The 26,723-nt window shown below is 61.5% G+C and overlaps 1 protein-coding gene across 2 annotated transcripts in view; it reads right to left on the bottom strand.

Moving 5' to 3' along the window:
• Window positions 1-26,030, bottom strand: part of FLNC (filamin C) — a 28,619-nt gene extending 2,589 nt beyond the window's left edge. The window contains exons 1-44 of one of the 2 annotated variants that reach the window (XM_079931304.1): window positions 25,402-26,030; window positions 20,836-21,084; window positions 19,158-19,255; window positions 18,856-19,006; window positions 18,643-18,761; window positions 18,389-18,466; window positions 18,016-18,178; window positions 17,666-17,866; window positions 16,098-16,235; window positions 15,623-15,749; window positions 15,333-15,469; window positions 14,909-15,102; window positions 14,705-14,818; window positions 13,926-14,069; window positions 13,574-13,697; window positions 13,251-13,411; window positions 12,940-13,030; window positions 12,682-12,851; window positions 12,338-12,455; window positions 11,980-12,242; window positions 10,620-11,217; window positions 9,776-9,949; window positions 9,502-9,664; window positions 9,105-9,265; window positions 8,157-8,324; window positions 7,954-8,077; window positions 7,249-7,405; window positions 6,984-7,173; window positions 6,864-6,887; window positions 6,501-6,748; window positions 5,557-5,656; window positions 5,127-5,267; window positions 4,726-4,854; window positions 4,474-4,647; window positions 3,723-3,884; window positions 3,399-3,602; window positions 2,803-2,955; window positions 2,594-2,716; window positions 2,201-2,443; window positions 1,759-2,028; window positions 1,523-1,660; window positions 1,132-1,247; window positions 344-476; window positions 80-256 (exon numbers count right to left, since the gene is read on the bottom strand). In XM_079931304.1, coding sequence (XP_079787430.1) covers window positions 80-256; window positions 344-476; window positions 1,132-1,247; window positions 1,523-1,660; window positions 1,759-2,028; window positions 2,201-2,443; window positions 2,594-2,716; window positions 2,803-2,955; window positions 3,399-3,602; window positions 3,723-3,884; window positions 4,474-4,647; window positions 4,726-4,854; window positions 5,127-5,267; window positions 5,557-5,656; window positions 6,501-6,748; window positions 6,864-6,887; window positions 6,984-7,173; window positions 7,249-7,405; window positions 7,954-8,077; window positions 8,157-8,324; window positions 9,105-9,265; window positions 9,502-9,664; window positions 9,776-9,949; window positions 10,620-11,217; window positions 11,980-12,242; window positions 12,338-12,455; window positions 12,682-12,851; window positions 12,940-13,030; window positions 13,251-13,411; window positions 13,574-13,697; window positions 13,926-14,069; window positions 14,705-14,818; window positions 14,909-15,102; window positions 15,333-15,469; window positions 15,623-15,749; window positions 16,098-16,235; window positions 17,666-17,866; window positions 18,016-18,178; window positions 18,389-18,466; window positions 18,643-18,761; window positions 18,856-19,006; window positions 19,158-19,255; window positions 20,836-21,084; window positions 25,402-25,756 — 7,465 coding nt within the window. In that variant the 5' untranslated portion in view covers window positions 25,757-26,030. Of the gene's footprint in view, window positions 1-79; window positions 257-343; window positions 477-1,131; window positions 1,248-1,522; window positions 1,661-1,758; window positions 2,029-2,200; window positions 2,444-2,593; window positions 2,717-2,802; window positions 2,956-3,398; window positions 3,603-3,722; window positions 3,885-4,473; window positions 4,855-5,126; window positions 5,268-5,556; window positions 5,657-6,500; window positions 6,749-6,863; window positions 6,888-6,983; window positions 7,174-7,248; window positions 7,406-7,953; window positions 8,078-8,156; window positions 8,325-9,104; window positions 9,266-9,501; window positions 9,665-9,775; window positions 9,950-10,619; window positions 11,218-11,979; window positions 12,243-12,337; window positions 12,456-12,681; window positions 12,852-12,939; window positions 13,031-13,250; window positions 13,412-13,573; window positions 13,698-13,925; window positions 14,070-14,704; window positions 14,819-14,908; window positions 15,103-15,332; window positions 15,470-15,622; window positions 15,750-16,097; window positions 16,236-17,665; window positions 17,867-18,015; window positions 18,179-18,388; window positions 18,467-18,642; window positions 18,762-18,855; window positions 19,007-19,157; window positions 19,256-20,835; window positions 21,085-25,401 lie in introns of both variants that reach the window. The other variant, XM_079931303.1, reaches the window with a different exon arrangement.
• Window positions 26,031-26,723: the final 693 nt, after the last annotated feature.

Here is a 26,723-nt window from a genome sequence, read left to right as displayed (position 1 = left end):
CGGAGCAGGTCTCATCAGCGCTGCCCCGCCTCTGGCGCAGACCAATGTCCACCCCTCCTCCCCAGCCCCAGGCACTCACCTGTAGTGCCTCCCTCGAGCCCAGGACCATAGGCTGACACCAAGCCTGGGTCCCCAGCCTGGCTCTGCTCCCCAACTCGGATCTTGAAGGGACTGCCAGGGATGTGGGCACCGTTGAACTTGACGTCAATGGAGTGGACGCCATTCTCGTGGGGGATGAAACGGATGGTGTGCTTGTCTGTGGGTCAGACGTTGGTGGGTGAGCCTTTGTCCTTCCCTCCCCTTCCCAGAAAGTCCCAGCCTGGCAGGGAGAGGGCCAGCTCACCACTGTCCAGCTCAGAGACGTAGCACTCCTCCACCGCACCCGAGGGCGTGTGCACCCTGGCATCGATCACGCCCCGGGCACCATTCAGCTGCACCGCAAAGGACGCCGGCTGGTTCACCTTGAGCCCCGTCTCCTGCAGAGGCCACAGAGGGTGCTCAGACTCCTGGCAGGGTCTGGAGGGCTCGTCTCTGCAGCCCGGCACTGATCTCACTGCACGCCCAGCCCAGCTCAGGGAGGCTCTGAACAGGGCTGTGATGGGAGGTGGAGGCAGGGTCTGTGGCCTTGGCATCCACCTGCTATGAGGTGGGGCCACCTGGCTGTGGCTGGGCATGGTGGGGACGACACATGATGTGCCCTGTCCTGGTTGAGGAGGTAAGACCCAGAAACCATAAAGCAGGCCTGTCAGCAGAGAAGCCAGTGCTAGGACGGTGCTGTGTGTGGACTGCAAACAGTAGCTGGGATGAGGAAGGAGGGGTGTGGCCTAGACTGCCCTGGGGGCGCTCGATGGGGGAGGTGGGCCGATGGGGAGGCTCCCAGGGGAGGTGAAGATTGGGGCACAGAGCCCAGTTCTAGAGTAGGGGTAGGGGACAGGGGAGGAGAGGCACAAGGGCTCCTGAGGGGCAGCTGGGAGGGGGAATGGAGTCCCCTGCTGTACAGACACTGGGAGAGAGGGGACATCTGTCTGTCTGGACCTTCCAAGGTCACCGCTAAGTCCCTGGCCACATGGGCCTGCCATCCTCTACTTCTGCCCATCTCTCAGGGTGGCAAAGGGGCCCCCAGGCACACACCTGGAGGCTAGTGACAGTGAGACGGCGAGCGTCGTCTGAGAGGGAGGCCACGGGTACCACAAAAGGGCTGTCTGGGATGTGCTCATCGTTGAACTTGATGGAGACTTCATAGTCACCTGGGGAGGGAAGGCCAGTCAGCACAGGCCCCAGGACTGGGGACAGCAGGGTGGAACCCCCTCCACCCTGGCCTCATCCCAGAACAAGCTCCTGGGTCGGGGCTCAGCTCTGGAGACAGACGTGCATTCCCAGGAGTGTGGGGTGGAGGGAGACAGGGCAGAGAAAGAGCGGCAGCCCAGGTGAAGAGTTGGTTCAGTAGCCCCATCTCCTGCCTGGGCGAGCAGAAACCCAGTCTGGAAGGTCAGGCAGGCCCAGCCCCGTGGTGGACACCCACCTGGTTCCTGCACAACATAGGAGACCCCACAGGAGCCATCTTTGCGGTCCTCAAATGCAATCTCCGCCTTGCTGGGACCCTCCACAGCAATAGACAGGCCCCCAGCACCCGCTTCTCGGGTCCAGATGCTGAACTCGGCTGCAGATGGAAACGGGACAGGGGCAGCTCCTCAGCACCATGGTCCACCCTGGTGGCTGCCCTGCCCCCGCCCCCCACCCCGGCCCCCTGCCCCTTACCTGGCACGCCGGCCACCCCTCGCTCCAGCCCTGTGCCTCCAGCTCGCACCTTATGGGCACCGCCTTCACCCAGTGGCCCCACGGTGAACTGAAAGGGGCTGCCTGGCACATGCTGGCCGCGGTACTTGACGGTGACCGTGTGGGGCCCCATCTCCTGGGGCACAAAGCGCACACTGTACGCGCTGTCCTCTCCCTCCACGATCTCTGCGGCTTCCGTCTTGCCTGACGGGCTGGTCACCTGTGCGGTCATGTCCTGAGAGCTGGCCTCACCTGCAGCAGGTGGGGAATGTCAGGGCGACACGGGGGCTGCTCCTGGCCCTGGCCCTTCCCTCCCTCCCTCAGTAAAACCCCCTCCTCCACTCAGACCAACAGCCGCCCCCTCTTGTCCCGAGGGACGGAGAGCCCAGCCTCCCTGTGAAGACCCCAGCCCCGCCCTGCTCACCCTCCTGCTGCCGGGTGATGCTGCCAAAAGAGCCCAGGCGTTCCCGGCCCAGGAAGTCCCCGAAGACGGCGGGGAAGGGGTCTCCGCCAACCTGGGTGGACTCCTCCACCCGCACCTCACGCTTGGTCTCTCCGCCCCGAGTCTTGCTGATCTCCGTGCGCTCTGTGCGGGTGTACGTGTGGCTGCTGCGCGTGAAGGTGCGCGTCAGGCGCTCCTGGGCCGACACCATCTGGAACCAGTTCCCTGTGCGACGCATGGAGCCCAAGGCGGGGAGGAAGGTAAGAAACGAGCCAGCAGGACAGAGACCGTGGGGGCAGGCCCTGGGCCTTCCCCATTGCCCTGCTCCCGCCCCCACCCCCCCCCCACCCCCACCCCCCGGCTCCTGCCTCCCACCTGGGATCTTGAGGTTGAGGTCACAGGTGCTGCCGATGGTGGCAATGGACGGCGCCTGCCTGCGCCGGGTGATGCTTTCCTTCATGCGGCCCTCGCCTGTAACCTTCACCGTGAAGGGGCTTCCTGTAGGGGAGAAAGGGAGGGTCGGGCGTCTCAGATCACTCGTCGCTGGCCTCTTGGCCTGTCCCAGCAGCAGCTCAGCGCCTTACCAGGCACGTGCTTGTCGGCAAACTTGATGTTGATGATGTAGGTGCCCGGTTCCGTGGGGCAGTAGGTAACTTTGCATGTGCCGTCCTCCATATCCTCACAGTTGATGTCCACCTTGCTAGGGCCTTCAATACTCAGCCCCAGGCCCCCATAACCTAGCAGGGAACAAGGGACACGTCTCCCTCAGTCCCCACTGCTGTTCTGCTCTCCCCTCCCCAAACTACAGGCTCTGTCCGGAACAGGCACCCAAGGTGTATCAACCACTAACAAAAGATGCCTCAGCAGGAGGAGAAGGGGTGAGCCAGGCACTGACCCAGAGGGTCGGGGATAGGTAGTCTGGAAAATTCCTAAGGCAGGCCTCTTGGGTTCTAGTGAGCAACGGAGAGCCAAACTCAGTAAAGCTGAGCTTTCTCTGAAACATGGGAGAAGTGACATGGGGACATCACTCTCCCCAAAGGGGCCCCAGAATGTGAATCTCAGCAGAGACTGGGCCAGGAAGTTCAGGGAGGAGTGTACGGCCAAGGGGCACGGGGCAGGAAAGGACTAGTCGTCACTGGCGGCACAAGCTGAAATGAGGGGTCTCTGGGGCAAGAAGCACCTGCATTACGAGTGTCCACGATGAACTCCGCCACCTGGAACGTGTGTCCCTCGGACAGGCCCTTGCCCCAGACCCGCACCTTGCTGGCATCCCCGATCTCAGACGGTCCCACCAGGATCTTGAAGGGGCTGTTGGTGACGTGCTTGCCGCTCTTGCGCACGCTCACCACATGCTCCCCAACCTCCTTGGGGGTGAAGGAGATGCCTGTTGGGAGGGAGGTCAGGCATGAATGGAGCCCTGGGCCTGGCAGTGTTCCTTTGCGGCTGCCCCCGCCTTCCTCGCCCCCCCCACCCCGCCGGGCCCCTCCCGTGGCCCCGTGCTCACCAATGTGCCGGTTGGGCAGGCGCTTCAGCAGGCAGGGCTCCTCGTTGCCCGAGGGGGCGCGGATGCTGGCGGTCAGCAGGCTCAGGTCACTCTCGGTGATCTTCAGTGACACATCCGTGGAGGTGCCCACGTTCAGCTGTGACGTCCTCATTGAGTCATCACCTGGGGGAGAGTTGGCATGTCAGGCAGTGTGACTCCAGGCAGGCCCTGCCCTCATGGAGATCAGGAGACTTCCTGGCAGCCCCTGCTGGACTCAACAGAGTCTGGGGACCACCCAGAGGCACAGAGAGACCAGGGAGAGCGCAGTCTCCATTCACACCCAGCTCCCCTGGGGATGCCCCAGTCCTGAATGGGTTAAATCCCTAATTTACACGAATGTAAATCCTGAGTCACGTGATTGCATGGAACCAAAAAACTAGACTGGGCCAGACAGCCCATAGCCCTTTCCCGCTGTGTGGCTCTGATCAAGTTGCTTAGCCCCTCTGGGCCTGCTGGCTTCCTCATCTATCAAAAGGGATTATCAGTACCCTGACTTAAAAAACTCAACAAGATTTGTTTTCAAAGGGTGGCTGGATGTTTCTCACCTGCTCTAGAGGATAGAGTGTTCCTTACATTTATCCAAAAATGACCTCTTCCACCTCGAGGGGGCCCTACCCTAACGCCCCGGTGACTTACTTGAACATACTGGGCTTGCACATCCGTTGTGTGCTGGGGTGTGTGTGGCAGGCTGTGTGCCCACACGTCCACCCACCTGTGATCTTGGCTGTGAAGGGGCTCCCCGGAATGTGCTTGTCGTCAAATCGCACGATGATGCTGTAGTCTCCAGGCGCCGTGGGGAGGTAGGACACGGTGCAGGTGCCATCCTTGTTGTCCTTGCAGGTGATCTCTGCCTTGGACGGGCCCTCCACGGCCAGGGACAGACCCCCTGTGGGTGGAGGAAGGGCTGAGATCAGAGGTCCTGCCCTCACCCCTGCACTGGCTGCCCCCACCCAGCTCCCCTCACCTTCCCCAGCATCCTTGGTGACGATGGTGAAGGTGGCCGGCTTGTTGACCATGCCATGGCTCAGGCCTGGCCCATAGGCACTGACGTGGCGGCTGTTGATGGCATCCACGTAGAACTGCAGGGGGCTCCCTGGGGGTGGTCGGAGAAAGGGGGCTGGGTCAATAGTGAGGACAGGAGCTGCCTGAGCCCACCTCGGCCCCCGCACCTCCCCACAGGCTCCCTGCTGAGCCCTGCATCTCTGCCACAGGGGCCTCCCACCAGGGCACCAGACTTCCCAGGCCTCACATGGTGTCTGCACACAGCAGGTGCTCAATAAAGATTTGTTGAAAGAAGGCAGATGAGGGTGAAGTCACTATGGGCTCCTCTCAGCCCAGCCAAGCCCAGCCTGGCCCCCAACTCACCAGGGATGTGGTTGCCGTCATACTTGATCCCCATCTGGTGCAGGCCTTTCTCGGTGGGTGCGTACCTCACCGTGATGGTGCCATCCTTGTTGTCAGTGATGCTGGGCCGGGCGGTCTTCCCAGAGGGCATCCGCACCTCCCCTGCCAGGCAGAGGGTTAAGTGGGGGACCCCAGTTTCTCCTACCTCAACCCCCTTTGCTGCCCCAGGCCCCCACTCCTGTGTGGTTCTGCTTCTACCCCAGAGGTCAGGCACCAGGAGACAGCCTGGAGCGTCAGGATGAACCCTGACCTGGGAGACAGAAAGCTGGAGTCTGAGTTCCAGCTCTGCCCAACTTGCTGTGTGACCCTGGGTAGCTTGCTTCCCTGCTCTGGGCCTGGACGCAGGTGTCCTCCCTTTGAGCCCTCATGCCTCAGGGCCCCGGGGCAGTACCTGTGAGCTCCCCTTTCTGCACAGTGAAGGGGATGACCAGGTTGAAGGGTCTCAGCATGGACTCCATTGGCTCCACGGGCACCACTGGCTCCTCTGTGGCCTGTGGCAGGTGAGAGGGAACAGTCATTGGCTGGGGAAGGCCTGGGGAGCTTGGCCTGAGCCATGACTGAAGTCAGAGCAAATGAGCAAAGAAAAAGATGGTTAATGGTGAAGCCAGAGGGCAGGAGAGGCGTGTCAGCTGCAAGAGAAGAGGTGCTGCGCCCAGCCTGGGGATCCGTCTGCCCAGCCTGACTCCCGCCTGCTCCCCCAAGATGACCCCAAACCATGCCCCAGTCCTGGCCCCTGAAGAAAAGAAATGAAGGAAGAGGAGGAGGGGGGCGAGGTGTGGCCCGGGTGGGAGGTGGCAGTGCCCAGTGTGCGGGGTAGGTACTGGGCCTGTGCAGCTGCTCAGTCAGAGGGCTCCTCCACGCGGGGCATGGAGTCTCACGCCTGGGAAGCCAGGCGCGGGAGGGCACAGGACACAGCAAGCCGGTACACGCCAGCTCGAGTGACCACGAGCTGACGCAGAGAATGGCCCAGGGACCTGAAGTCCCGGGCTACCCACAGGGCAGGATGGATATCTTGGGTGCTCTACCCTCTGGAGGGCTTCATCGTCCTGCAGGGCCACCCTGGGGAGATGTACAGGGACAGTGGGCCCGGGGGTCAGAAGGAACACGGCAAGTTCCACCAGAGAGAGCTGACCAACCACCAGAGGGGGCCAGAAGCAGGGCTGTGCTCACCTCCTGGGTTGGGAGGCTGCAGGGAAAGCAAAGACTCGACTCTGGGGCACTCTGGGTCCCTGATCCATCAGATGTGGGGACAGGTTCTGGGATCCCCTGCTACCACTAAGAGGGCCCGGCCCACCTCCCCAGCCGCCCTAGTCCCACTGTGGCCGCGGAGCTTACCAGCACGTGGAAGGGACTGTTGGGGACGTGCTCGCCTCCAAAGCGGATGGTGATGACGTACTTGCCCGGCTTGGGCGCTGTGTAGTAGATGTCGAAGGTGCCGTCGTGGTTCTCAACCACATCCACGTCAAGCTCTGCCCCATCCGGCGTGGACACCGTGCACGTCACCTTCCCCTTGCCTGCTGCCTTGGCGTCCACCGTGATCACCGTCTCCTCCCCAATCTGGATGCGGGGGCCCAGGCAGGCACCTGCCACACAGGAATGTCTGGTCAGGGGTCCGCGGGCCTGTGCCCAGCCCCCCACAGTTCCCCACTCTCCCACCACCTCAGCCCACAGCAGAAAGAGAGGAGAAGGGGCACTCACCCAGGCCGTGGCCTCCGATGGACACTGGAAATGGAGAAGAGTGTAAGCCACGCAGTGCTCAGGATGGGGGGGTGGGGGTGGGGGAGGGGGAGGGGCAGGGGAGGCGGGGTGAGTGCCCACCTGTGACCAGGCACTTGCTGGCGTCCCCAGTGGGCAGGGCGTGGATGCGGAAGGGCGAGTAGGGGATCTCATCGCCGCCATACTTGATGGTGATGGTGTACCGGCCACTCATGTCCGGGAGGTAGGACACGGTGTACGTGCCATCCCCATTGTCTCGGATGTTGGCCTTCTTGGGCTTACCCTCAGGGTCCTGGGGGAGGAACAGAGGTCAAGGCCAGCCTGTGCCCAGAGCCTCAGCTGAGAGGGGGGCGGCACATGGACTCACCAGGATCTGGACAGTGAGCAAGCCCTCCCCAGCATCCCGGGCATCGATGGTGAACTCCACAGGCAGGCTGGCAGGGATGCCAGAGGCATTGAGCCCGGGGCCACTGGCCCGCACCTTGCTGGCATCGTGGGCTGGAAGCACCTTGATCTTGAAGGGGCTTGAGGGGCAGAAGGGATGGACAGTTGGCTCAAGCTCTGGGGCAAAGGGAATCCCGTCTCGTTTGGGGCCTGGAGTCCTCCCCACATTCATGAGCAGGGGAGATGACTCCTGGCAGGGAGGAGGGACCAGGTCACAGCCTGAGTCTGGGGGAGGGTCACACAGCTGTGCCCCTGACAAAGCCTGAGCATTTCTTCTCCATTCTCCAGGAAGATGCCGTGAATTGTTTAAAGAGGAGGATGCAGGAGGCTGCCCTCTCGCACCTTTTTGTAGCTACATGGTGCCTTTTCCCAAGGCACTAATTTTGTAAATTTTGTATCTACATGGAGGGACAGCCCAGCCAGAGGAGAGCCCCTGGGGCTGTGCCACCTCCAGGGTGGAGACAGGCAGGGGGCCCTGAGGAAGAGCGGGATGGGGCAGCAGAGATGGGATGAGGCGAAGACAAGTAGGAGGGGTGTTTCCAGGGCCCTGCAGTGGCCCTGCAGGTGCGGCCCCGGTGGGAGCTCCCCAGAGCTCAGCACAGCACAGGAGCCCAAAGCTGGGCCTCACCTGCGTGGCACCTCCTGGTCGGCATACTTGACAGCGACTGTGTAGGGCCCGTCGGTGGCTGGGGTGTAGTGCACGGTATGGGTGCCATCTCCATTGTCACGCACCTCCACAGGCTCAGCCACACCTGGGCAAGGGGAGCAGGGTCAGCAAAGCCTCTTGGCATCACTTCTGCCTCCCTCCACCCTGCCCCAGACATTCCATACCTGTGGGGCTCAGCACGGCCACCTGCAGGGCGGCCCGGCCAGCTTGGCTGCAGTCCACCTTGAAGGTCTGGGGTACCCGGGCCCTGACACCGGCTCCCAGCCCTGGGCCGGAGCACTTCACCTTCCCAGGGTCCACCACATCCTTCACTGGCACCCGGAATGGACTCCCTGCAAGGAGAGGGACATCAGCCCCTACCCACCTGCCCAGGAGGGTCTACCTGACACCGACGAACGAGGAGGAGGAGGACGACGCCTTCCTTGCCTTTGAAATGCCCCAGGGAGACCAGACCAAAGGTGCAAACGCTTAGAGACTTGCTAAGAAAATGTAAACAAGGAAAATAAGCTTGGCTGCTTGGCTACGGACTGCGGCTGGGCAAATCCACTTATTTAGACCACAAGCCTGGAAGAAGGCCTTCCTAAATTAATAAAATGTTAAAAGTGGAGTATCTGTAACAAAATGCATTTTTGCCAGCGTGAAAGTAGATAAGGAAGAGAAATGTCCAATTTCAGCAGGCCCGAGTTATGTGATAATTGAAGACATAACCCCGCCCTCCCCACCCCTACCCCTGCCCTGAGCAACTCGACCATGCAGGAGGGCAGGGGGGTTCCTTGCTTTGCAGACAGTGAGAGGGAGAGGGTGTGAGAGGCTGTCCTTGCTGAGCCAGCGACAGAGGCTTGCACTGTGTCTGAGTGACCGAAACCACGAGGTCTGGCGCTCCAGACAAAGGGCCAAGACACCAGTGCTGGACCTCTGGGAACGAACTGCACGCACCGCCCTGCCTCTTGGCCGTGACCGCAGCGCCTGCCTGCTCCACGTCCTCCCTACCGGCTGGGCTCGGGGCTTTCCTGCTCTAGGGATGAGTCCCCACACCCGACTTCCTTCCAGTTTCTGTCTCGCTGAGCAGGCCTCCTGCTGCCCTCCCTGAGTCCCACCCACCCCGTGCACACCTGGGATGGGCCGGCCCCCGAAGGTGATGTTGACGTCATAGTCTCCAGGGGTGAAAGGGATGTACTCCACGGTGCAACTACCATCCTTGTTGTCCTTGCAGGACATCTTGGCTTCCGACGGGCCCTCGATGGCTAGGCCTAGGCCCCCAGTGCCAGCTCCCCTACAAGATGACACCCCTATATCAGCTCCGCTAGGGCCAGTGAGTGGGGATGGAGAAGCTGAATGGGGGCTGGGGGCCCAGCTGAGAAGGGACCAGCTACAGGGGTTCGGACACTGGGGGAGGTTTGCACCCTTGACAGGGGATAGGCTGGGGATGAGGCACACACAGAAGGGTGAAGGGGGAGGCCAGGTGGCTGGGATCAGGGTCAAGGTTAGGAAAGGCGGAGGGAGGAATACCTCGTTTCCACAGTGAAGCGGTTAGCCTTGTTGACCAAGCCACCCTCCAGGCCTGGCCCAAAGGCCCGGACGCGAGTGGGGTCACAGCCCTCAGTCACGCCCACTCGGAAGGGGCTCTTGGGCACAGCTACGTCATCATACAGCACCTCCACCAAATGCACTCCTGGAAGCCAGCCACACGGTGCAAGTCAGGGTGTGCGAGGCCCCTACCTCCCCAACCCCGGAAAATGCCGGCATCAGATCCCCACCGTCCCCGCTCAGCCCAGCCCCTCACCCTCTTCGTAGGCCGTGTACTGCACTCGGTAGGTGCCATCCCCGTTGTCTGTCAGGTAGGTATCCGTCTTAGCGCCCGAGGGGTTGAGCACGCGAGCCGTCACGTGGTTCCCACCCGTGGCTGTCAAGGATCTTGCGTCCACAGTGAACTCAGTGGTCACCTCACGCAGGACACCTGGCTCCCAGGAGACGAGAGCTCAGCATAGGTTGGGGGCAGCCTTCACACAACTGCTCACCCCAGCGCGCCCTCCCTCCCCCACTCTGAGGCCTCTCCTCCTCCCCACCTGCTGCTCCCCAGCCTGAGCCCTGCCCCGCTCGGCCCTGCGAGCTCCGAGCTCCGGGCCCCGCCTCCCACTGCCCCTGCCTTCGCTCCCCTCACCACATACTGACACTCTGTTCACCTGAGTCTCCCCACCAGGCTGTGCGCCCCTTGAGGGCGGGTCTGGGTCTTAGGTTCCTCTGCACACCCCGCCGTGCCTAGCCCAGGGTCTGGCCCCCAGCAGATGGTAACTCACAGTCACCGAGCTGAGCTGAACTGTCTCCTGACTCTTGTCACCCTCAACCCCAAAGCTTTCCCTCTGTACCATGGAGAGCAAGGTTCTTAGCTTTCTCAGATCAGCTGATGCAAGTTGCGAATCTCCCCAGGAAAATGCAATTTTGCCACAAGACCGGAGGTGAAGCTCCGCGTCCTGCCTTTGGCTCAGGCGCCTTCTTCTGGGCTATCTGAGCCCTAAAGACTCAGCGCTGCCCCAAAGCCCTCCCTCCCCCCCCCACAAGCCCTCAGCCCCGCTTCCCTCCCTCCCTGACTGGCGATGCGACCAGCTCCAGGCTCCTCTCTCACTCACCGTGGGGCTCCACACCGGGTCCCGAGACCTTGACTCCACTGGTGTCGACAGCGGGCTGCACATGGACGCGGGTGGGGAATTTGGGTACGGGGTGCCCGCCATACTTGATGGTAATGGTGTAGGTGCCGGGGAAGGCGGGGCTGTAGGTGATGTGGTAGGTGCCGTCGGCATTGTTGTGGATCAGCACCTCGGCCTTGACGCCGGCGTCCGACAGGATCTCGATGGTCAGCTCAGCCTCGCCCGCCTCCGAGCAGTCCACAGTGAAGGTGGCTGCCTCGCCAGCCTTGCCGCGCTCCAGGCCTGGACCACTGGCCCGCACCTTGCTCGGGTCGAACACGGGCCGGATGGTAGCCTTGAAGGGCGAGCCGGGGATGTGGGCTTCGGCAAACAGGATGTTGATGGTGTACTCGCCCGGCTCCGTGGGCAGGTAGCTGACAGCACACGAGCCATCGCCATTGTCCTGGCACTCGATCTTGGCCTCGCAGGGGCCCTCGACGGTCAGCCCCAGGCCACCCGTGCCCGCCCCCTTGGTGTCGATGGAGAAGGGCGCTGGCGTGCCTACCAGCCCGCCCTTGAGACCAGGGCCGTAAGCACAGACCTAAAAGAAGGAACAGGTGTGTGGATTACCTACACCTGACCTCGCCCACGAGGCCTTCGTGGCTCTCAAATCAGCTAAGCGCTTTCAATTGTAGCAGCTACCACAGGCTGAGTCCTTATAACAATTCCAGGCGAGGAAACGCAGGTAGAGAGATTAAATAATTTGTCGCAGCTGGTGGACCTGGGATTGAAGCCCAGGTCGGATCCAAGGCCAGGCTTTTAATAGCTGAGCTGTCTCGATATAAGCTTTTATATGTAGGATGGATAAACAACAAGGTTCTACTGTATAGCACAGAGCACTATATTCAATAACCTGTGACAGGGACTTCCCTGTCCATCCAGTGGTTAGGACACTGTGCTTCCACTGCAGGGGGCACAGGTTTGATCCCTGGTCGGGGACCTAAGATCCCACATGCTGCTCAGTGCAGCCAAAAAAAAAAAAAAAATCCTACGACCAACCATAATGGAAAAGAACATTAAAAAAAAGTATGTACATACATGTGTAACTGAATCACTTTGTTGTACAGCAGTAATGAACACAACATTATAAATCAACTATACTTCAATAAAAATACAAAAATCAAAACCAAAAAAACACTAAGCAGTCTCAAAGGCAGGTCCTGAGGTGGGGGACTGCCTCGGCCCTGGGTCCCCGGCTATGCTCACTCCAGGACGTAAGGCCCTCTGGCCTCTGCCCCTGTGACTTACCCATCTTCGCTAGAAGCCCCCAACTCCCAGCTCCCACCAGCCCCTATTTCCTCACCTTGGAGGGGTCAGGGGGCAGGACACCCTCCACGGCGAAGGGGCTGCCAGGCACCGGGTGACCATCGTAGGTGATATCCACCTTGTAGGGCCCCTCCTCAGGGGGCATGTAGCGCACAGCCTGGGCTTCAGCTCCACCCCCAGGCTCCAGCTTGCAGGGGATGGGTCGTCGGGAGGGTGAGGTCATCCGCACGTCCAGCTGGCCCTGACCGCCAGCCCCTCGTGTGTTCACAGAAAATGCCTGTTCTTGTCCCACAGCCACCTCTGTGTAGACGGCAAGGGACACCGTGAGCAGAGACTGCAACCCACTGCCCCCCCCCAGCTCTCCTCACTCCCAGGGCAGCTCTTGCCCCACTTACTGCTGTTGAGGCCTTGAACTTTGACTTTGCTGAGGTCCAGCGGGGGTGCCACATTCACCACAAAGGGGCTCTTGGGGACAGGGTCTCCACCATAGGTCACTGTCACTGCCATGTTGCCCTATTGGGTACAACAGGAGGTCAGACCTGGGTGGCTTGGCACAGCCTGGCGACATGCCTTTGGCCGATGTGGACCAGAGGCTCAGAGATCCACAGCGAGAGAGGATGGAAGGCAGGAAAGGGCAAGATCTGGGAGGCTACATGCAGAGCGGGCCCTGTGAGACTGAAGGAAGGAGACCCACGACCCCATAGCCGGGACGGGTGGAGCATGGAGGGGGCGGACACACCTGCTGCACGGCCGTGTACTTGACAGTGTAGGAGTAGTCGTGGTTGTCGATGATTTCAAAGTCTCGCACAGCTTCTCCCTTGGCAGCCCCGGCAAAGTGCACGTCCAGCTTGGCCTTGCCGGCTCCCTTGGTCAGCACCGTGAAGTGAGTGGGCTTCCCAACTTCCACACCTGGGGAGTCACCCCGAGATGGTGGTGAGGGGCTGGCGGCCACCCAGCCCCACCCCCACCCCAGCCCAGCCCCGACTCAGACACCTACCTGTGCGGTTCAGCCCAGGGCCCTCAGCCTTGACCTTGCTGGCATCATGGGATGGGTCCACCTTGATATGGAAGGGGCTGGCAGGGATCTCCTGGAGGGAGAAAAAGCTTGGTCAGGGTGGACACGAGCAGTCTCTGAAAAAGTGCCCTTTGTTTCCTCTGAGGCACGCTGCCTACACACAGGAAGTGCGCAATCAACGGCTGTAGAATTGTCCCCAAACGACTGCCTCTTAAGCTGCTGACTGAGATGTGGGCCGGGGCAGGGTGGGGTGTGCAGCCACCCGTGACAACCAAAACCCAAGCGTAGGGTACCTGGTTGGCAAACAACACCATGATGGTGTAGCGGCCGGCCCCTGGAGGTGTGTACTTGACTGTGAAGGTGTCATTGTCATTCTTGATGATGTCAAAGTCGATGTCAGCCTCTGCAGGGCCCACCACGCCGGGGGCACACTTGATGCCAATGCTTACATCGCCTGAGAGGAGGCAGGCACGAGGCCATGAGCGGGGGGCTCAACGACCTCCTGCACTTGACCAGTCCCCCTACAGCTGGGACCAGGTGGAGGGTACCAGCGCCTCCCACCCAGACCCTGCCCGGCCCCGCCCAGCCCCGCCCCACTCCCTGGTCCTCAGGGCACCTTGCCCCGCCTCGCTGCAGTCCACCGTGAAGTAGGTGGGCTCATTAGCCTTGAGGCCTGTCTTCTCCACGCCAGGGCCGTACACCTTCACCCGCTCGGGGTGACTGCCCTCTCCCACGTTTACCTGTGGGGAAGAGTCGATGGTCAGCACGGTGCCCCTTCCTCAAGGTCTATCCCTTTCCCCAGCACTTCTGAGCCCAGCCTTAGCAGGACCAGTTTTAGCATCTTCGCAGGGGCCTTGAGGTGGGGAGCGATGACAGGGCCCAGGGACAGCCAACATCTCCTGCGTGAGGCTCCGCCCTCCCTCTGAGGCCCCTGGCAGTGGGCATGGGGCAGGGAGCAAAGGACATACCCGGAAGGGGCTCTTGGGGACGTTGACGCCTCCCCAGGAGATGATGATGGTGTGTTTAATAGGCTTGGTGGGCACGTAGGAGCAGCGGAAGGTACCATCGCCGTTGGGGATGACCTTGATGTCAATGGGGCAGCCCTCTGCGTCCTGTGGGCGTCACCCAAAGCAAGGTTCTTGGAGTGCCGCGGACTCCTAGAGCACCAGCGCCCTCTGCTGGCCATGGGCCATCCTCCTTACCCACCGCCAACCCACTCACAGGCCCCGCCCAGCCACAGACCTCAGACCGGAGAGCCTAGTGCCACAAGCTCTGGTGGCCAGGGCGCACCCTGGGAACAGGGAGGCCAGGCTCTAGACCATCTGCGTGGCCTGGTCTCCCAGCCTAGGTCTCTGAAATGTGTTGTCAGGGGAAACGCTCAGCTAAATCAATGTTCCTAAAATTGAATAAATAACCTTTTAAAGAAGAAATCATCCTCTTGGACCCAAGAACATATTCGTTAACCTCTAGGGGTCAGTGGACACCACTGTGAGAAACCAATGTCTTACTCAGTCAAATCATCTTTCAATTGCAAATTATTAGTACAAAAATATACATTTGGTAAAATATGTTTTTAAGATTATCATCAATAAGAAAACACAAAACTTTAAATTTTTCATAGTTCTAATGGATCCACGAGAATCAGTCCTGTGATGCCTGGAGGCCCCTTTCTCTAACTTGCCCCCACCCCCCCCCCCAGGGTCCCTGCTACAGCGGCGAGGGGCACAGAGATGGGGCAACACCCCACCTGGGCATAGAGCTTCAGGTCTCCCTTGCCAGCAGCACGGGCATCAATGGTGAACTCTGCTGGCTTGTCCACGATGCAGCCAGTGGGCTCCAGGCCGGGCCCAAAGGCCTTCACCTGCGCAGGGGCAAGACCAGAGGGCTGTGTTGGGGACTGGAGGAGGGCCTGTTCACCTTGTCCCAGGCCCGCGGGAGCTGGGACCCCCACCTTGTCCGGGAAGCAGTCGGGTGGAGCTGGCTGGATGTGGGCAATGAAGGGCGAGTCTCGAATGTCCTCATCGTCGCAGATGACGTGCACGGCATACTCCCCTGGTTCTGTGGGCCAGTACCGCACGTCGCAGGAGCCATCTCCCTTGTCATCACACTCAATCTTGGCCTGTGAAGGGCCCTCAATGGAGAAGCCTAGATGAAAGATGGGGAGGGTCAGAGAGTACAAGAAGCAACTTGGATACTCAGGCAGGTCCCCGGGGCATTGCTCTCCCGGCGTCACCACCCTGATCACCCATGTCCCATCTCCCAGTCTCATCTCGACACTCGCTAGCACTCCCACCTCCTGACCCCAGTCACCCCCCAGTGTCCTTCCATCACACCACTCCCCCCACTTCCCACCTGTCACCACCCCAGCCACTTACCCAGCGTCCCCACCTCTGTGCCAATGGCCTCCACCACAAAGTCAGCTGACTTGCCCACCTGGCCAGTTTCCAAGCCGGGACCCCAGGCCCGCACCTTCTGCACTCCTGCCTCTGGGCTCACCTGCACCTCAAAGGGGCTGGGCAAAGAGGGAGCTGGTGTCCATGCCGGGAGCTGCCCCCACCAGAGGTACTCGTCCCCCTCCCTTCCCTCAGAGTCCCAGGCAGCCCGCCTCCCTCTCCCACCCTCTGAGGGCCCAGACCTGGAGGCGCGGGGGCCGCATGGTGCTTACCTGCGGGGAATGGCATAGCCGCCCCATGTGATGGTCACCACGTACTTGCCAGGCACCACGGGGTAGTACTCGCACTCGAACACACCGTCCCCAGCCTCCCGCACCTTCACCGGCTCCTCTGTGCCTTCTGGGGAGGTGTGGGAAGTGGAGGGTCAATGCTCTGCGAGTCCCAGCTGCTCAGTCCCCTCCGGGACTCCTGGGACCCAGGTCCAGCCTGAGGACACTGCTGCTGGTAGGCACTGTGTGACAGCCCAGGGCAGCACACCGGCGAGAGCAGCATTCCCAGCTTGCACACTGGGAGACGGAGGCAGAGGTCAGACAATGTGCCTAAGGTCCCAGGGAGCCTCCGGTCAGTGTCTCTTTGGAGCCCCCTGGGGGGGCGTGGTGCTGACCATCACTGCCCTCAGGGGCTCAGAACCACTGGCTGTATTTCCCCCCTGTGCCCCGACTCCCACCACGGCCCCCTGGCACTCACTTGGTCCCTTGACTGTGACCTTGAGCTCCCCGCTGCCAGCACCCTTGGTGAACACCTTGAAGTCAGCCACCTCTTTGACACGCACGCCCTTGGGCTGCAGGCCCCGCCCAGAGGCGCGGCAGGCGTTGGGGTTACAGGCTGGGAGAGAGAAGAGAGGTGAGGCTGGGGGCGCCAAGGGGCCCTAGACAGAGCCTCAGCCCTCACCTCTCATCCCCCACCTCCCTGTGCACAGTCCTCCTGACGCCCCCCAGGCACAGGCCATGGCCTCATGCAACCCTCCCCCGTGCTCCCTGGTGCCCCCGACACAACCATGGCTGCCGAGACCATGCTGGGCAGGGAGCTGGCCACGGTGCCCCCAGCCCCCCTCATCAGGCTGCTCACAAGAAACCCTCCCCACCAGGCTCCTTGGAGTCAGTGTCGCTTGGGACACAGGCAGGGCAGAGCCTGAGCAGAGACTGTAGCAAAGAGAGACAGGGAAGGACCTTTCACCTACCCCAAGGCCACCCACCTAGAGCCATCTGAGCCTTCTCAGAGCCACCATAGCAGCTTTAGGAACTAAGTCATGCCACAAAACACTCAGCAACACCATGGAACAAGAGATATGCATATAACCGGAAGCCTGCCACAGATCCCAGGCAATGCGTGAAAGTCAGCCTGCCACAGAACACTGCTAGTGGCAATGAACCCAGACTTTGCTACTGAACACAGGCCGAAGAACAGTGATCTCAGCCTGCCACGGAACCCATAAAATGGCATGGAACCCACGGGCTGCCACCAAACAAGCAACGACATATACTCCAGGCCTGCCACGGAACACAGACAATGGCAGAGAATCCGGGTACTGCCACAGAACAGGCAACGGCACGGAACCCGGAGCCTGCCACGGAACACAGGCAATGGCACAGAACGGAGGTCTCATATCACGGAAATCATCAGGCAAGTGGCAAAGAAACTAGATCTGCCACAGAACATAGGCAAAGGCGCAGAACTTGGGGCCTGTCACAGAATGCCACAGAGGGGGGGGGCGATTCCACACCGCTTGGGCCATGCCATACAGCACAGGTGAGGCCAGTCAGCTATGGCCATGCCCGGCCCCGCCTCCACTGGAGTGTACTAACGTGGCGCCACTCTCCTGGCCTGGTGGACGATGGGCACGGAGGGGGCGAGCGGCGGCAGGGGCTCTGAATGGCAAAGAGAGAACCAAGTGGGGGGTCACTGCTTGAGGGCCTGGCGTACAGGTGCTCACGTAAATGCCCCCCACCCACGTGGCCCTGTCGCTTCCCCCTCAACCCTTCCACAGTGGTCCCTGTCTGGTATCCTTCACTGTGGCCTCCTGAGCCTCCTTGGGGGCAGGGGATGGACAGACGAGCTCTCGAGAACCCCACCCCTTGGCTTGCTCTTCTGCCCATTTTAAGCCTTCAGATGGCTCCCCACCCGCCCCTGGAGGTAGTGCATCATTTCCCGTAAATCCTCAGCGCGGAATTCGGTGGCAACCGGAATTCGGTGGCAACGCTCTCTGTGTCCTGGCGTCGGGGAGGGGATCATGCAGATGGGTGGAGGGCCTTTACCTTCTGCCACGTGGACAGGGAAAGGGCTGCGGGTGATGGGGGCACCGGCGAAGGCCACGTGCACCGTGTGGGGTCCCTCCATCACAGGCCTGTACGTGCAGCGGAACGTGCTGTCGCCCTTGTCCTCCAGGGCCACCTCCACTGTGTCTCGCCGGCCCTGCGGGTCCACGATCACCACGGCAACATCACCAGTGCCGGCCCCTGTTGCGACAATGGCCATCAGCCCTCATTCTGCTTGGGGCTCCCTCACCCTGAGACCACTGCCCTCTGGCTGGGACTCTGCCCCAGGCCCCCATGCATACGCCCCACGCCCAGTCAGGGGGTGTCGGGTGTAAGGGGGCCGTCCTCACCCGCGGTGTAGATGTCAAAGTAGGTGGGTTTGTTGGCCACGTTGCCCATGGGCTCCAGGCCAGGACCACGGGCTGACACCTTGTTGGCATCCCCCAGGGCCATGCCCACGTTCACCTCGAAGGGGCTGCGTTCGATGTTCTGGCCAGCAAAGAGCACGGTCACCTGGGGGTCAGAGGCCAAAGGTAAGCTTTTAGAGAAGAGCAGCTCTGAGAGGGGGTGGAGGAGCAGAGCAGAGCCAAGGAGGGTGGGAGGCGGGTGGCCGGTGCACGGGGGTGGGGCGGGGTGCGAGCTGAGACAGGGGTCCATTCAGCAGAGCCAAGGATGTGAATGGAATGGGGAAGACGGGGGCGGGGGGGGCCTATAGGGAGATACCTTGTGCAAGCCGGCGACCTTGGGCACGTAGGAGACAGCGTAGGTGCGGTCCTTGTCGTTGTTGGGAACCACCTTTGCCTATTGGGAAGGGAAAAGATTGGCAGTTAGAGCCCCTCCTGAGCCCACAGCTCCTGCAGCCCCCATGGTAAGGCGTCCCCCATCTCCAGCAGAGAGGGTAGTTCTGGCAGCCATCTCCAGGCCACTCCAGTTGTTGGCCTGCGGTCCCTGTCCAACCCCCAATGGCCTCTCCATACCTCCTCGGTGTGGCCCTCGGGGTCCTCAATGTAGACCAGCACCTCGCCCACGCCAGCATCCACTGTCTGCACGGTGAAGTGCGCGGGCTGCAGCACGGTGTTGCCCTGGGGCTCAATGCCTGAGGGGCGGAAGGCAGAGCCAGAGAGTTTAGGGAGATCCATCCTAGCCTGTGCCCAGCTGCCCGGGGAGGGCTGTTAGGGCTCAGTACATACCAGGTCCGTAGGCAATGGCCTTCTTGGGGTTCAGCTGCTTGGAGCGAACAGGGGCACCAGGTTTGAGTTTGGCCTTGGGGAACTGGGACAGGTAGGTCATGACAGAATGCTCATCCACATTGGGGTCCACAATCTCCTCGGGAGCAATCACCTGCCATGAGGAGGAAGGATGTTAGAGGATGCCCTCCTTAGCCAGGAACCCCGGTTCTCACCCACATCCTGACCAGGTACCCTTATAGACCCAACTCCACCCTTGGCCCTCTGGCCCCTTTACTCTCCCACCGCCCCGTCTGCCAGTGTACCTGGGGCACCCCGAGCCAGTCATCCGCCTGCTGCATGGCCTCCCGGGCGTTCTCCACAGGCTGGTTAGGGTCCCAGGCCTCCCAGTCAGGACAGAGGCCTGGATAGATGGCGGAGGGAGGCGATGACTAGGGGAAGCAGTCAGCCAGCATACAGAGCATTTGCTCATCCAACACCCTCACGGGCTGTGGGTTCACACTCCCTCCCATGCAGCCCTAGGCCCCTGATCAGCCAGGTTCCTGCTGACCCCCGATGTTATAGCCCATCAGCTGGGATGCCCATCGCTGTTTAGAGGCACGGCAGCCCTTCCAAGCACCAACAATGAGGGCTTTCTGCCCCGGCTGACGCAGCCTGGCACCAGCCCTGCCAGCCGGCCTCCTGCCTACCAGGCCCCAGCACCGACCCTGAACACCAAACCCCTGTGAGGGCATCCCTCGCAGACCTCTCCTGCCTCATCCCAGCTGCCTCCGGGTGGGCAGTCCCCGTCCCACACATGCTTCTGACCCATCTCCTCGAAGGCCTCCTCACAGCTGCCCTGAAGTCCTAAGTCTCCAGGCACTTCCCACAACAGCCTCAGAGCATAAGACTCTCTCTCCTCCCTGACTTCCCCCTTCGGGAAATGGAGGCACTGAAGGGCCTGTTTGGAGAGGATGAGTTCTTCTCTCCAGCCACCCAGAACCCAGCCCTTCTAATGGGAGGAATGCTGAGGCAGCCACAGGTCGCTCCTGGGAAGGGGTGCAGGGGTTAGGGTGTGCTTGGTCCAAGCCAGAGCTGGAGGAGGAGGGTGCTGCTCACTGGCGGGGAGGGGGCCCGCTCAAAGGCTGGAATCCATGACTGGCCAGAACAGCTGAGCTCACTGCTGGCAGCCGCACCAGCCGTGGGCAATGGCTCAGCAGCTGGGAATGCTTCCCAGGCGGCCAGTGCCCCCGCCTCCCACTCCCTGCTCCCCAGCTGACCCCAGGCTGAGGGAGGATTCGCCCAAGGGGACATGGCTCCCCAGAGGCAGAGCTGACCGATAGGGGTGGAGAAGACCTATCTTCTCAGGAGATGAGGGTCAGAAAGGAAGCCGCACGAGGGGTACGGCTCTCGCCTGTGATGCCTCAGTCTTCTCATGGGCCCTCAGCTGCCCCCACCTGAGCAGGCCAGGGCCTACATCGACAGAGGGCAGGGCTGGGTCACCTGCCACTGGGCAGTGTCACATCAGCCTCAGCCCACATCATCCTGGGCTTCAACCCCTTCTCAACGCTGTCCCAGGGGCTCACAAAGAACAGCCTTCTCTGGGTCTAAGTCCTGGCCTTCTTTGGAAAGCCAGAGTCCCACCACATTTGCTTTCTGCTGGCTGAGCAGAAATGACACCCATGTGGCAAAGTAGGAAGCAGGGAGTTGAGGCCCTGGGCTCTGGTTCAGTTCTGCCACAGATAAGCTGTGTGATCTTGGACAAGTCACTGGCCTTTTCTGAACCCCAGTGTCCTGGCCTGTAAACCCTTTTCCTGCCACTGCAGGATCTGGCAACTCATCAGGAAGGGTCTAACTCCAGCAGTGATTCTCAGCTGGGGCAGGGGGTCCCGATCCCCCAACCCTGGGACATGTGTTCTGACAAACACAAGCCTCGGCATCACCAGCTCATCCCAGCCCCCCTTCCGGGCTCAAGGATCCATGGTGTGCCGCCGGCCCACTTACCAGGGGCACAGTTGTCCACCAGGGCGCCCAGAGCTTTGCCATCCTGCCAGTCACGGTTGAAGTTGGTGATGGGCAGCTGGGGCACCTTGTTCTGGATCCAGCCGAGTAGACGCTGCTTGGGTGTCTGCTTTCGGGCATCCTCATCATCCTCATCCTCCCACATGGGCATGGAGATGGAGTAATGCAGGATCAGTGTCCAGATCAGGCCCAGGATCAGCTTCAGGTTCCCATCTACGATAGCCTTGCTGTCTGCGGAGCGGAGAGGCGATCTGGGCTCGGGAGGGCTCCACTTCTAGCACGGTGCCCTCCCCTCCCCCGCCCAGGTCCTGAGGCTGCTGCTTGAGCGCTGGGTCAGGACCTACTCCTTCTCTGACTACCAAATTTTCCATCCTGTGAGGCCCGGCCCTTGATGGACCCCTCCTCTCCCTTCAGAATGAGGCTGCCTCCCAATGTGTTCCTTCAGCGTGTAGTTTCACCTCTTGCACGGCACTTGTGCGAGCCTCCTAGCAGGCTATAGGCATCCATGCAGTTATGCAAGATTGTAAGGCTCTCGGGGGCAGACACTGTTTTGTTTCGTTTCCTTTCTTTTTCTTTTTTTAAACAGTTTTAATGAGGTACGCTTGATGTACAATAAACTACTTATTAGAAAGTACAACTGGATAAGTTTTGACACGTATATACCCACAAAGCCATCACCACAAATCAAAATAATAAACATATCCACCCCTCCTCAAAGTTTCCTTTCCTTTGTGATCCATCATTCCTGCCCCTCCTGGTGTCTCCTTCCCAGGCAACGACTGACCTGCTCTTGGTCGCTATAGATTAGTTTGCATTTTCTAGAGTTTTCTATGAATAGAATCATACAGTATATACTTCTTTTGTCTGCCTTCTTTCCCTCTAGATACTGTATCTCATGTCTACTCGGAGCCTAGAACTTAGTAGAATCTCAATAAATACTGGTTGAATGAATGAATATTTTAAAAACTGAAGTTGGAGAGGAATGGGACCAACCTGGTTCCAGCCAAATTCTACTCTGAACGCTATAAAAGGTTTTAGGAACAAAGTTCTTGGAGGAGGGGGTGGGTACAGTGCACATTCTGTTAAGGCTTGCAAATCGTGTTTTCAAATGATAGGGACCAGTAAGATTTCACAAGAGCCGGGGGGAATGTTACCCATGTGGACTCAAGTCCACATGGGGGCAGCCGAGGCTCTCGACCCATCCCCTCCTTTGAGGAATACTATGGACCAGAACTGGTACCCCAAGATTTGGGGGGCCTAGTTCCCTTTTAACAGCCAGAGAGAAATATCCAGGAGCCAGGAGTGGCCTGGAGTATAGATCATTGGAAACCAGCTTACTTGTAAAGGACAATGCAGGCCTGAAATCAATCAGCTTCCCGGAGCACTGCTTTTAGGAGGTTGGGAGGGGGTGGGAGAATCAGCCTTGTTTACTGGTGTTGCCCAAGAGATGGGAAAGGGTGGGGCTGAAGGTGCCCCCTTACGTATCTTTTCCTGCCCCCCACCAGATCTTGGGGGATGGCCTTTGGAGGGTAAGGCCTGGGGAACCCCAGTATCCCCCCTCAACCTGCTCCCAGGAGGGGAGTCTCAGTCTCTCTGTCCCTCTGGCCTCGGGCTCTGGCCCCCTTGGCTCCACCACCCTTTCACTGATTCATCCTTCCTTCCCCAGCAGCTCCCCAGGCCCGCCCCCTCTACCCCTGGCTCCACTGCAGCACAATGGTTTGGCAGCTTGCAGATTCCATGACACGCTCACTCCCAGCCTCCTGGTGCTTTGGTGCGGTCTCTCTCAAACACACACAGGCCCACAACACTTTCGCAGTCTTGACACCCAGGGCCTCACAGCCTCTCACAACCCTGACAGCCTCCAAAGCTGGTGCTCGCATGCCCAGAGTGCTACTTGCAAACTGCAGCCAGATCCCTGGGAGGGAGGCCTTGAGGCTGCTGGGGCGGGGGGCGGGGGTACGGGGAGCGGGGGCGTCAATCCCATCTGCCGCAGGGAAAGGTTTCTCCCCAGCAACTGGCCCTGGGCCAGACAGCAAGTGGTCCCGGTCAGCAGGAGAGGGGTGGGCCCAGAGTCCCACTCTAGGAGCAGTGACCTTCTTCTCCCTCCTCCCCCTCAGAGGCCAGGCAGAGGAGGGGAGCTCTGCTCAGGCCGGGTTCCCTCCTTCCCACCCCAATGGGGATGCCACCAAAGGGGTGGGAGGAGCCCCAGAGCCAGTCCCTGAGGCCACCCCAGGCCTCAAGTGGAGGGGGAGAAGAGAGGGCCCAGCGAGGGAGGTGCCGGGACAGCTGCTGCCCCCTCCAGCCCCTCCCTCGGTGGTTGGCTCCAGGAGAAGGAATAGCAACTGGGGAACAGCTGCGGGACAGAGCTGCCGCATAGGCCTCTTTGTTCGGAGGGGCTGAGGGGCTGGCGGGGTAAGGAGGGCACACAGCTCCTTCCACCCCGGGCTGAGTACCCCTACCTCCTTCAGGGGGACGGCTCAACCCCCAGCTCCCGCCCCACTCCTAGAAAAGGGCGTGGGGCGCTGTTCTGACCTCCTCCCAGGCGCCCAGATTCAGTCCTGAGACGATGCCCAGAGACGGCCCCTGCCCCAACCCCTTCCTACCACTCAGCGGGACAGAGGAAACCAGAGGAAGCACGATGCCCGCCTGGCGGGGAACCACCCGTTACAACTTCTCCAGGTTGGGCAGCCCCTGCCGCCTGTGCCCCCTCCCATCCAGCCTCAGCCTCAGGCCCCAGCAGCTGAATTGCTGACAGCTTATCTCATCCGGCGGCGGGAGCGAGCCACTTGGCCCAAATGGGGAACAATTCCCTGCAGGAACGGGAAAGGAGGGTTCCCTCCCGCCCCCAAACCAGCTTTTGCTTCTTCCCCCTCTGTTCTGAGACGGCCTCTCCACACACAGTTGAGCCAAAGGGGCCGGAGCCAGGCACCACCATGGGGGAGGGGAGAGGTGTGCTCTCAGGAAGGACGAGGCCTGGAGAGGGGCCGAGCGCCCTGCAGCGGGGAGGGGAGGGGAAGGCTGAGCCATTTCCTACGAAGCCTTGTTGAGGCCCCAAGCTCTCCCCTCGAGACCCCACCTGGGACCGTCAGTCCAGTCGGTGAAATCCCAGCTGCCGGGGGCTGACAGGCCCAGGGCTGACTCCTCTCTGACCCTGGCCCCCGGCAACCCCACGCGCTCTCAAGCAGCCCTCACTCCCACTACACACACCGGCGCCCCTCCCCACGCCCTGTCCTCAGGCTTGTCCTTCTGGAAAGCTCAGAGACATCTGCTGTGTCACAGCGGCAGGGCTATTTCCAGGCCAGAGCGGGTGGGGTGGGGGTCAGTATTGGGGCAGGAGGGGGTAAGGCCTAGAGAGGGGACTGGCCGGGGCAAAGGGCCCCGGACTGAGCTCAGCTGCTAATTCCGGAGGCCTAGAGATGCCCCGAGGGAGAGTGGAGGTGGACAGACCTTCCATCATCTGAAGAAGTCTCTGGGGCAGCCTGGGGGGCACCGGACGCCCTGTGAAACTCCCCTCCTGCGGCCCTGGGGTGCACCCCGCCGAGGGGCCCTTTCCTGCAAATCCCATCAGGGCTCTTAGGAGCTCGCCACAGGGGTAGGGCTCTGCCCCAGGCCCCCGGCCTGCAGGGATGACGGCAGGGCGGTGAGGGGAGGGCCAGCTCCTACCCTCTCAGAGCCCATCCCGGGTTCCCCAGCTCCCAAGCCTGGGGTGCCTCCCCACCCCCACCCAGCGCTGACACACCTTCCAAATCTGGTTACACTCAATGACTTCCTCCCTTTTTCAGGCCTTCCCTCCCTCCCCTCAGCCCAGGCCGTTTGAGCTGCAGCCAATCGGGGCTTAGGGGGTGGGCGGGGGCCGGGCGTGGACGGAGGGAGCCCCCTCCCCGGCCGGCTGAAGCTGGTAGAGGACAGGCAGGGGTTAAGGCTCTCGGATCTCGCTCAGAGCCTTTTTAGGTTTCCGAGGCTGGGCCCTGCCGGCCCTGGCCCCTGGGCCTGAACCCAGACGCCGAGAACATATGCCCGCGGGGGACCCGGGCCCCGCGCCCGCCCGGCCACTAGCTCTCCCCCTGCTCCCTGGGATCGGGCAGCGATTGGGACCCGCCTTCAGCCGCTCCTCCCCGGTGGAGGTGCTGGGAGGCTGGGAAGCCATTTGCTTTGTTTGGGGGGAGGTGCCCCCGGGAATCAGTAATGGGCATTGGCCCAGTCCTCTCAAGCCTGGGCTGGGGGTACGGGTGGCAGGAAAGGGGACGAAGGGGAGAGGCGGGTTGGTGAGAGTGTGCGAGGGAGGCTGAAGCTGGAGGGCTCAGAAACTGTCGGGTCTGGACTCCCCCGGGGCCGCCTCGGGATGCCGGCCGACCAGAGAGGGGTGCGAAGGCAGGACCCGAGGGGGCGTGCATCGGCGGGCGGGAGAGCGGGGACAGGGTCCTCTCCCGGCGCCGGGGCTCTCTCGGCCCTCTCTCGGCTCCCCGCGCGCCCACCCAGCACCTGAGTCCTCTGTCCCCGTGGGCCAGCCCCTCCTCGGGGCACTTCCCCCTCCCCGCCCGCACTGACCGATGGACACGAGCTTGATGTGCTCGCGCTCGAGGAACTCGAGGGCCACGGACACGTTCTCCAGCTTCATCTGGCGGAAGTTGGGGCGCGGGTGGAACTTGCGGTACATGCGTTTCTGGCTGAGCACCTCGAGCAGCGCGATGAGGCGCAGCCCGTCGCTGAGGTCGCGCTGCAGGTCGGTCAGGCGCTTGCCCACGCACTTGAGGTGCTCGTTGCACCAGCGCGTGAAAGTGTTCTGCTGGATCTTCTTCCACGGCGCGTCCTCCGCCAGGTCCTTCTCCGTGGACGGCATGTCGTCCGCCTCGTCGCCCAGGCCGAGGCCGGGGGCCTCGGAGTAGCCGCTGTTGTTCATCATGCTGGCGCGGGCTGGGGCGGGGGCTGCGCTGCCGGCTGGGCTCCGGCTTGGCTGGGCTCGGGCTCGAGGCGCTGTCGGGGCGCGATCGCGGGACTCGCGGCTCTGCGCTGCGCGGCTCTCAACTTCTCTCGCGCCCCTGTCTGGCGGGACTCGGCGGGCCTCCTCGGCTCCTCCGCCGCGCTCTCTCTCTCTCTCTCTGTCTTTCTCCCTCCGGGGGCGGAGCGGTGCTCTGGAAGTGCGGGCCGGGCTGGGGCGGGGGGTTTAAGAAGCCCCCGAGCCGCGTTCCCCCCGCCGCGCCTGCGGCCCCCGGCTCCACGTCAGAGCGCCGGCCTCCCAGGAATGCCGCTCGGCCCGCGGGTGGGGGCCGAGCCGAGCCCGCCGGCCCCGCCTCCCTCCCTCCCCTCCCCCACGCGGCCCGCCGGCGGGAGGGGCGCCCTCGCCCCCGGCCCGAGTCTACTACCCCGGGGAGGCCCGGGCCCCGGAGCCGCCGCGCTGGAGAGATGACTAGCGGAGCTGGAAAATGGGGGGAGTGAGGGCTCCCAACACCCCAGAACTAAGCTTCGCCGGTCAGAGATGAAATATACCCCCGCCCCCTAGGACTAAAGAGACACAAGGGGAAACTGAGGCCAGTGGTTAGGGCAAAACACACTGATCTGGTGTTGAAAGAATCTTCTGGGTTGTTTGGTGGCAGGGCTGTTCACAGGGCCTGGGAGTCCTGGCTCCTAGCCCAGGGTATTGTCCACCTGCGGACAGGGAAGGGAAGTGTGTGTGCTTGTGCGCAGACGGACTGAGAGGAAGTAACGACACTGCCCACGCCAATTAGGGAGAAGGCTTGGGGTGAGGATGCCCCACTTTACATGTAGAAAAGTCTCATTTGAAGTCCAAACCCAGGGTCCCAGGGGAAGGACTGCGTCTACCCCTGACTCAGTGTCCCTGTCACCAGCCCTTTTGTCCTCATCCTCTCAGA

The sequence above is a fragment of the Stenella coeruleoalba genome (assembly GCF_951394435.1).
Source record: "Stenella coeruleoalba genome assembly, chromosome: 9".
NCBI classification, from domain to species: domain Eukaryota; kingdom Metazoa; phylum Chordata; class Mammalia; order Artiodactyla; family Delphinidae; genus Stenella; species Stenella coeruleoalba.
This window is presented reverse-complemented; position numbering and strand designations above follow the sequence as displayed.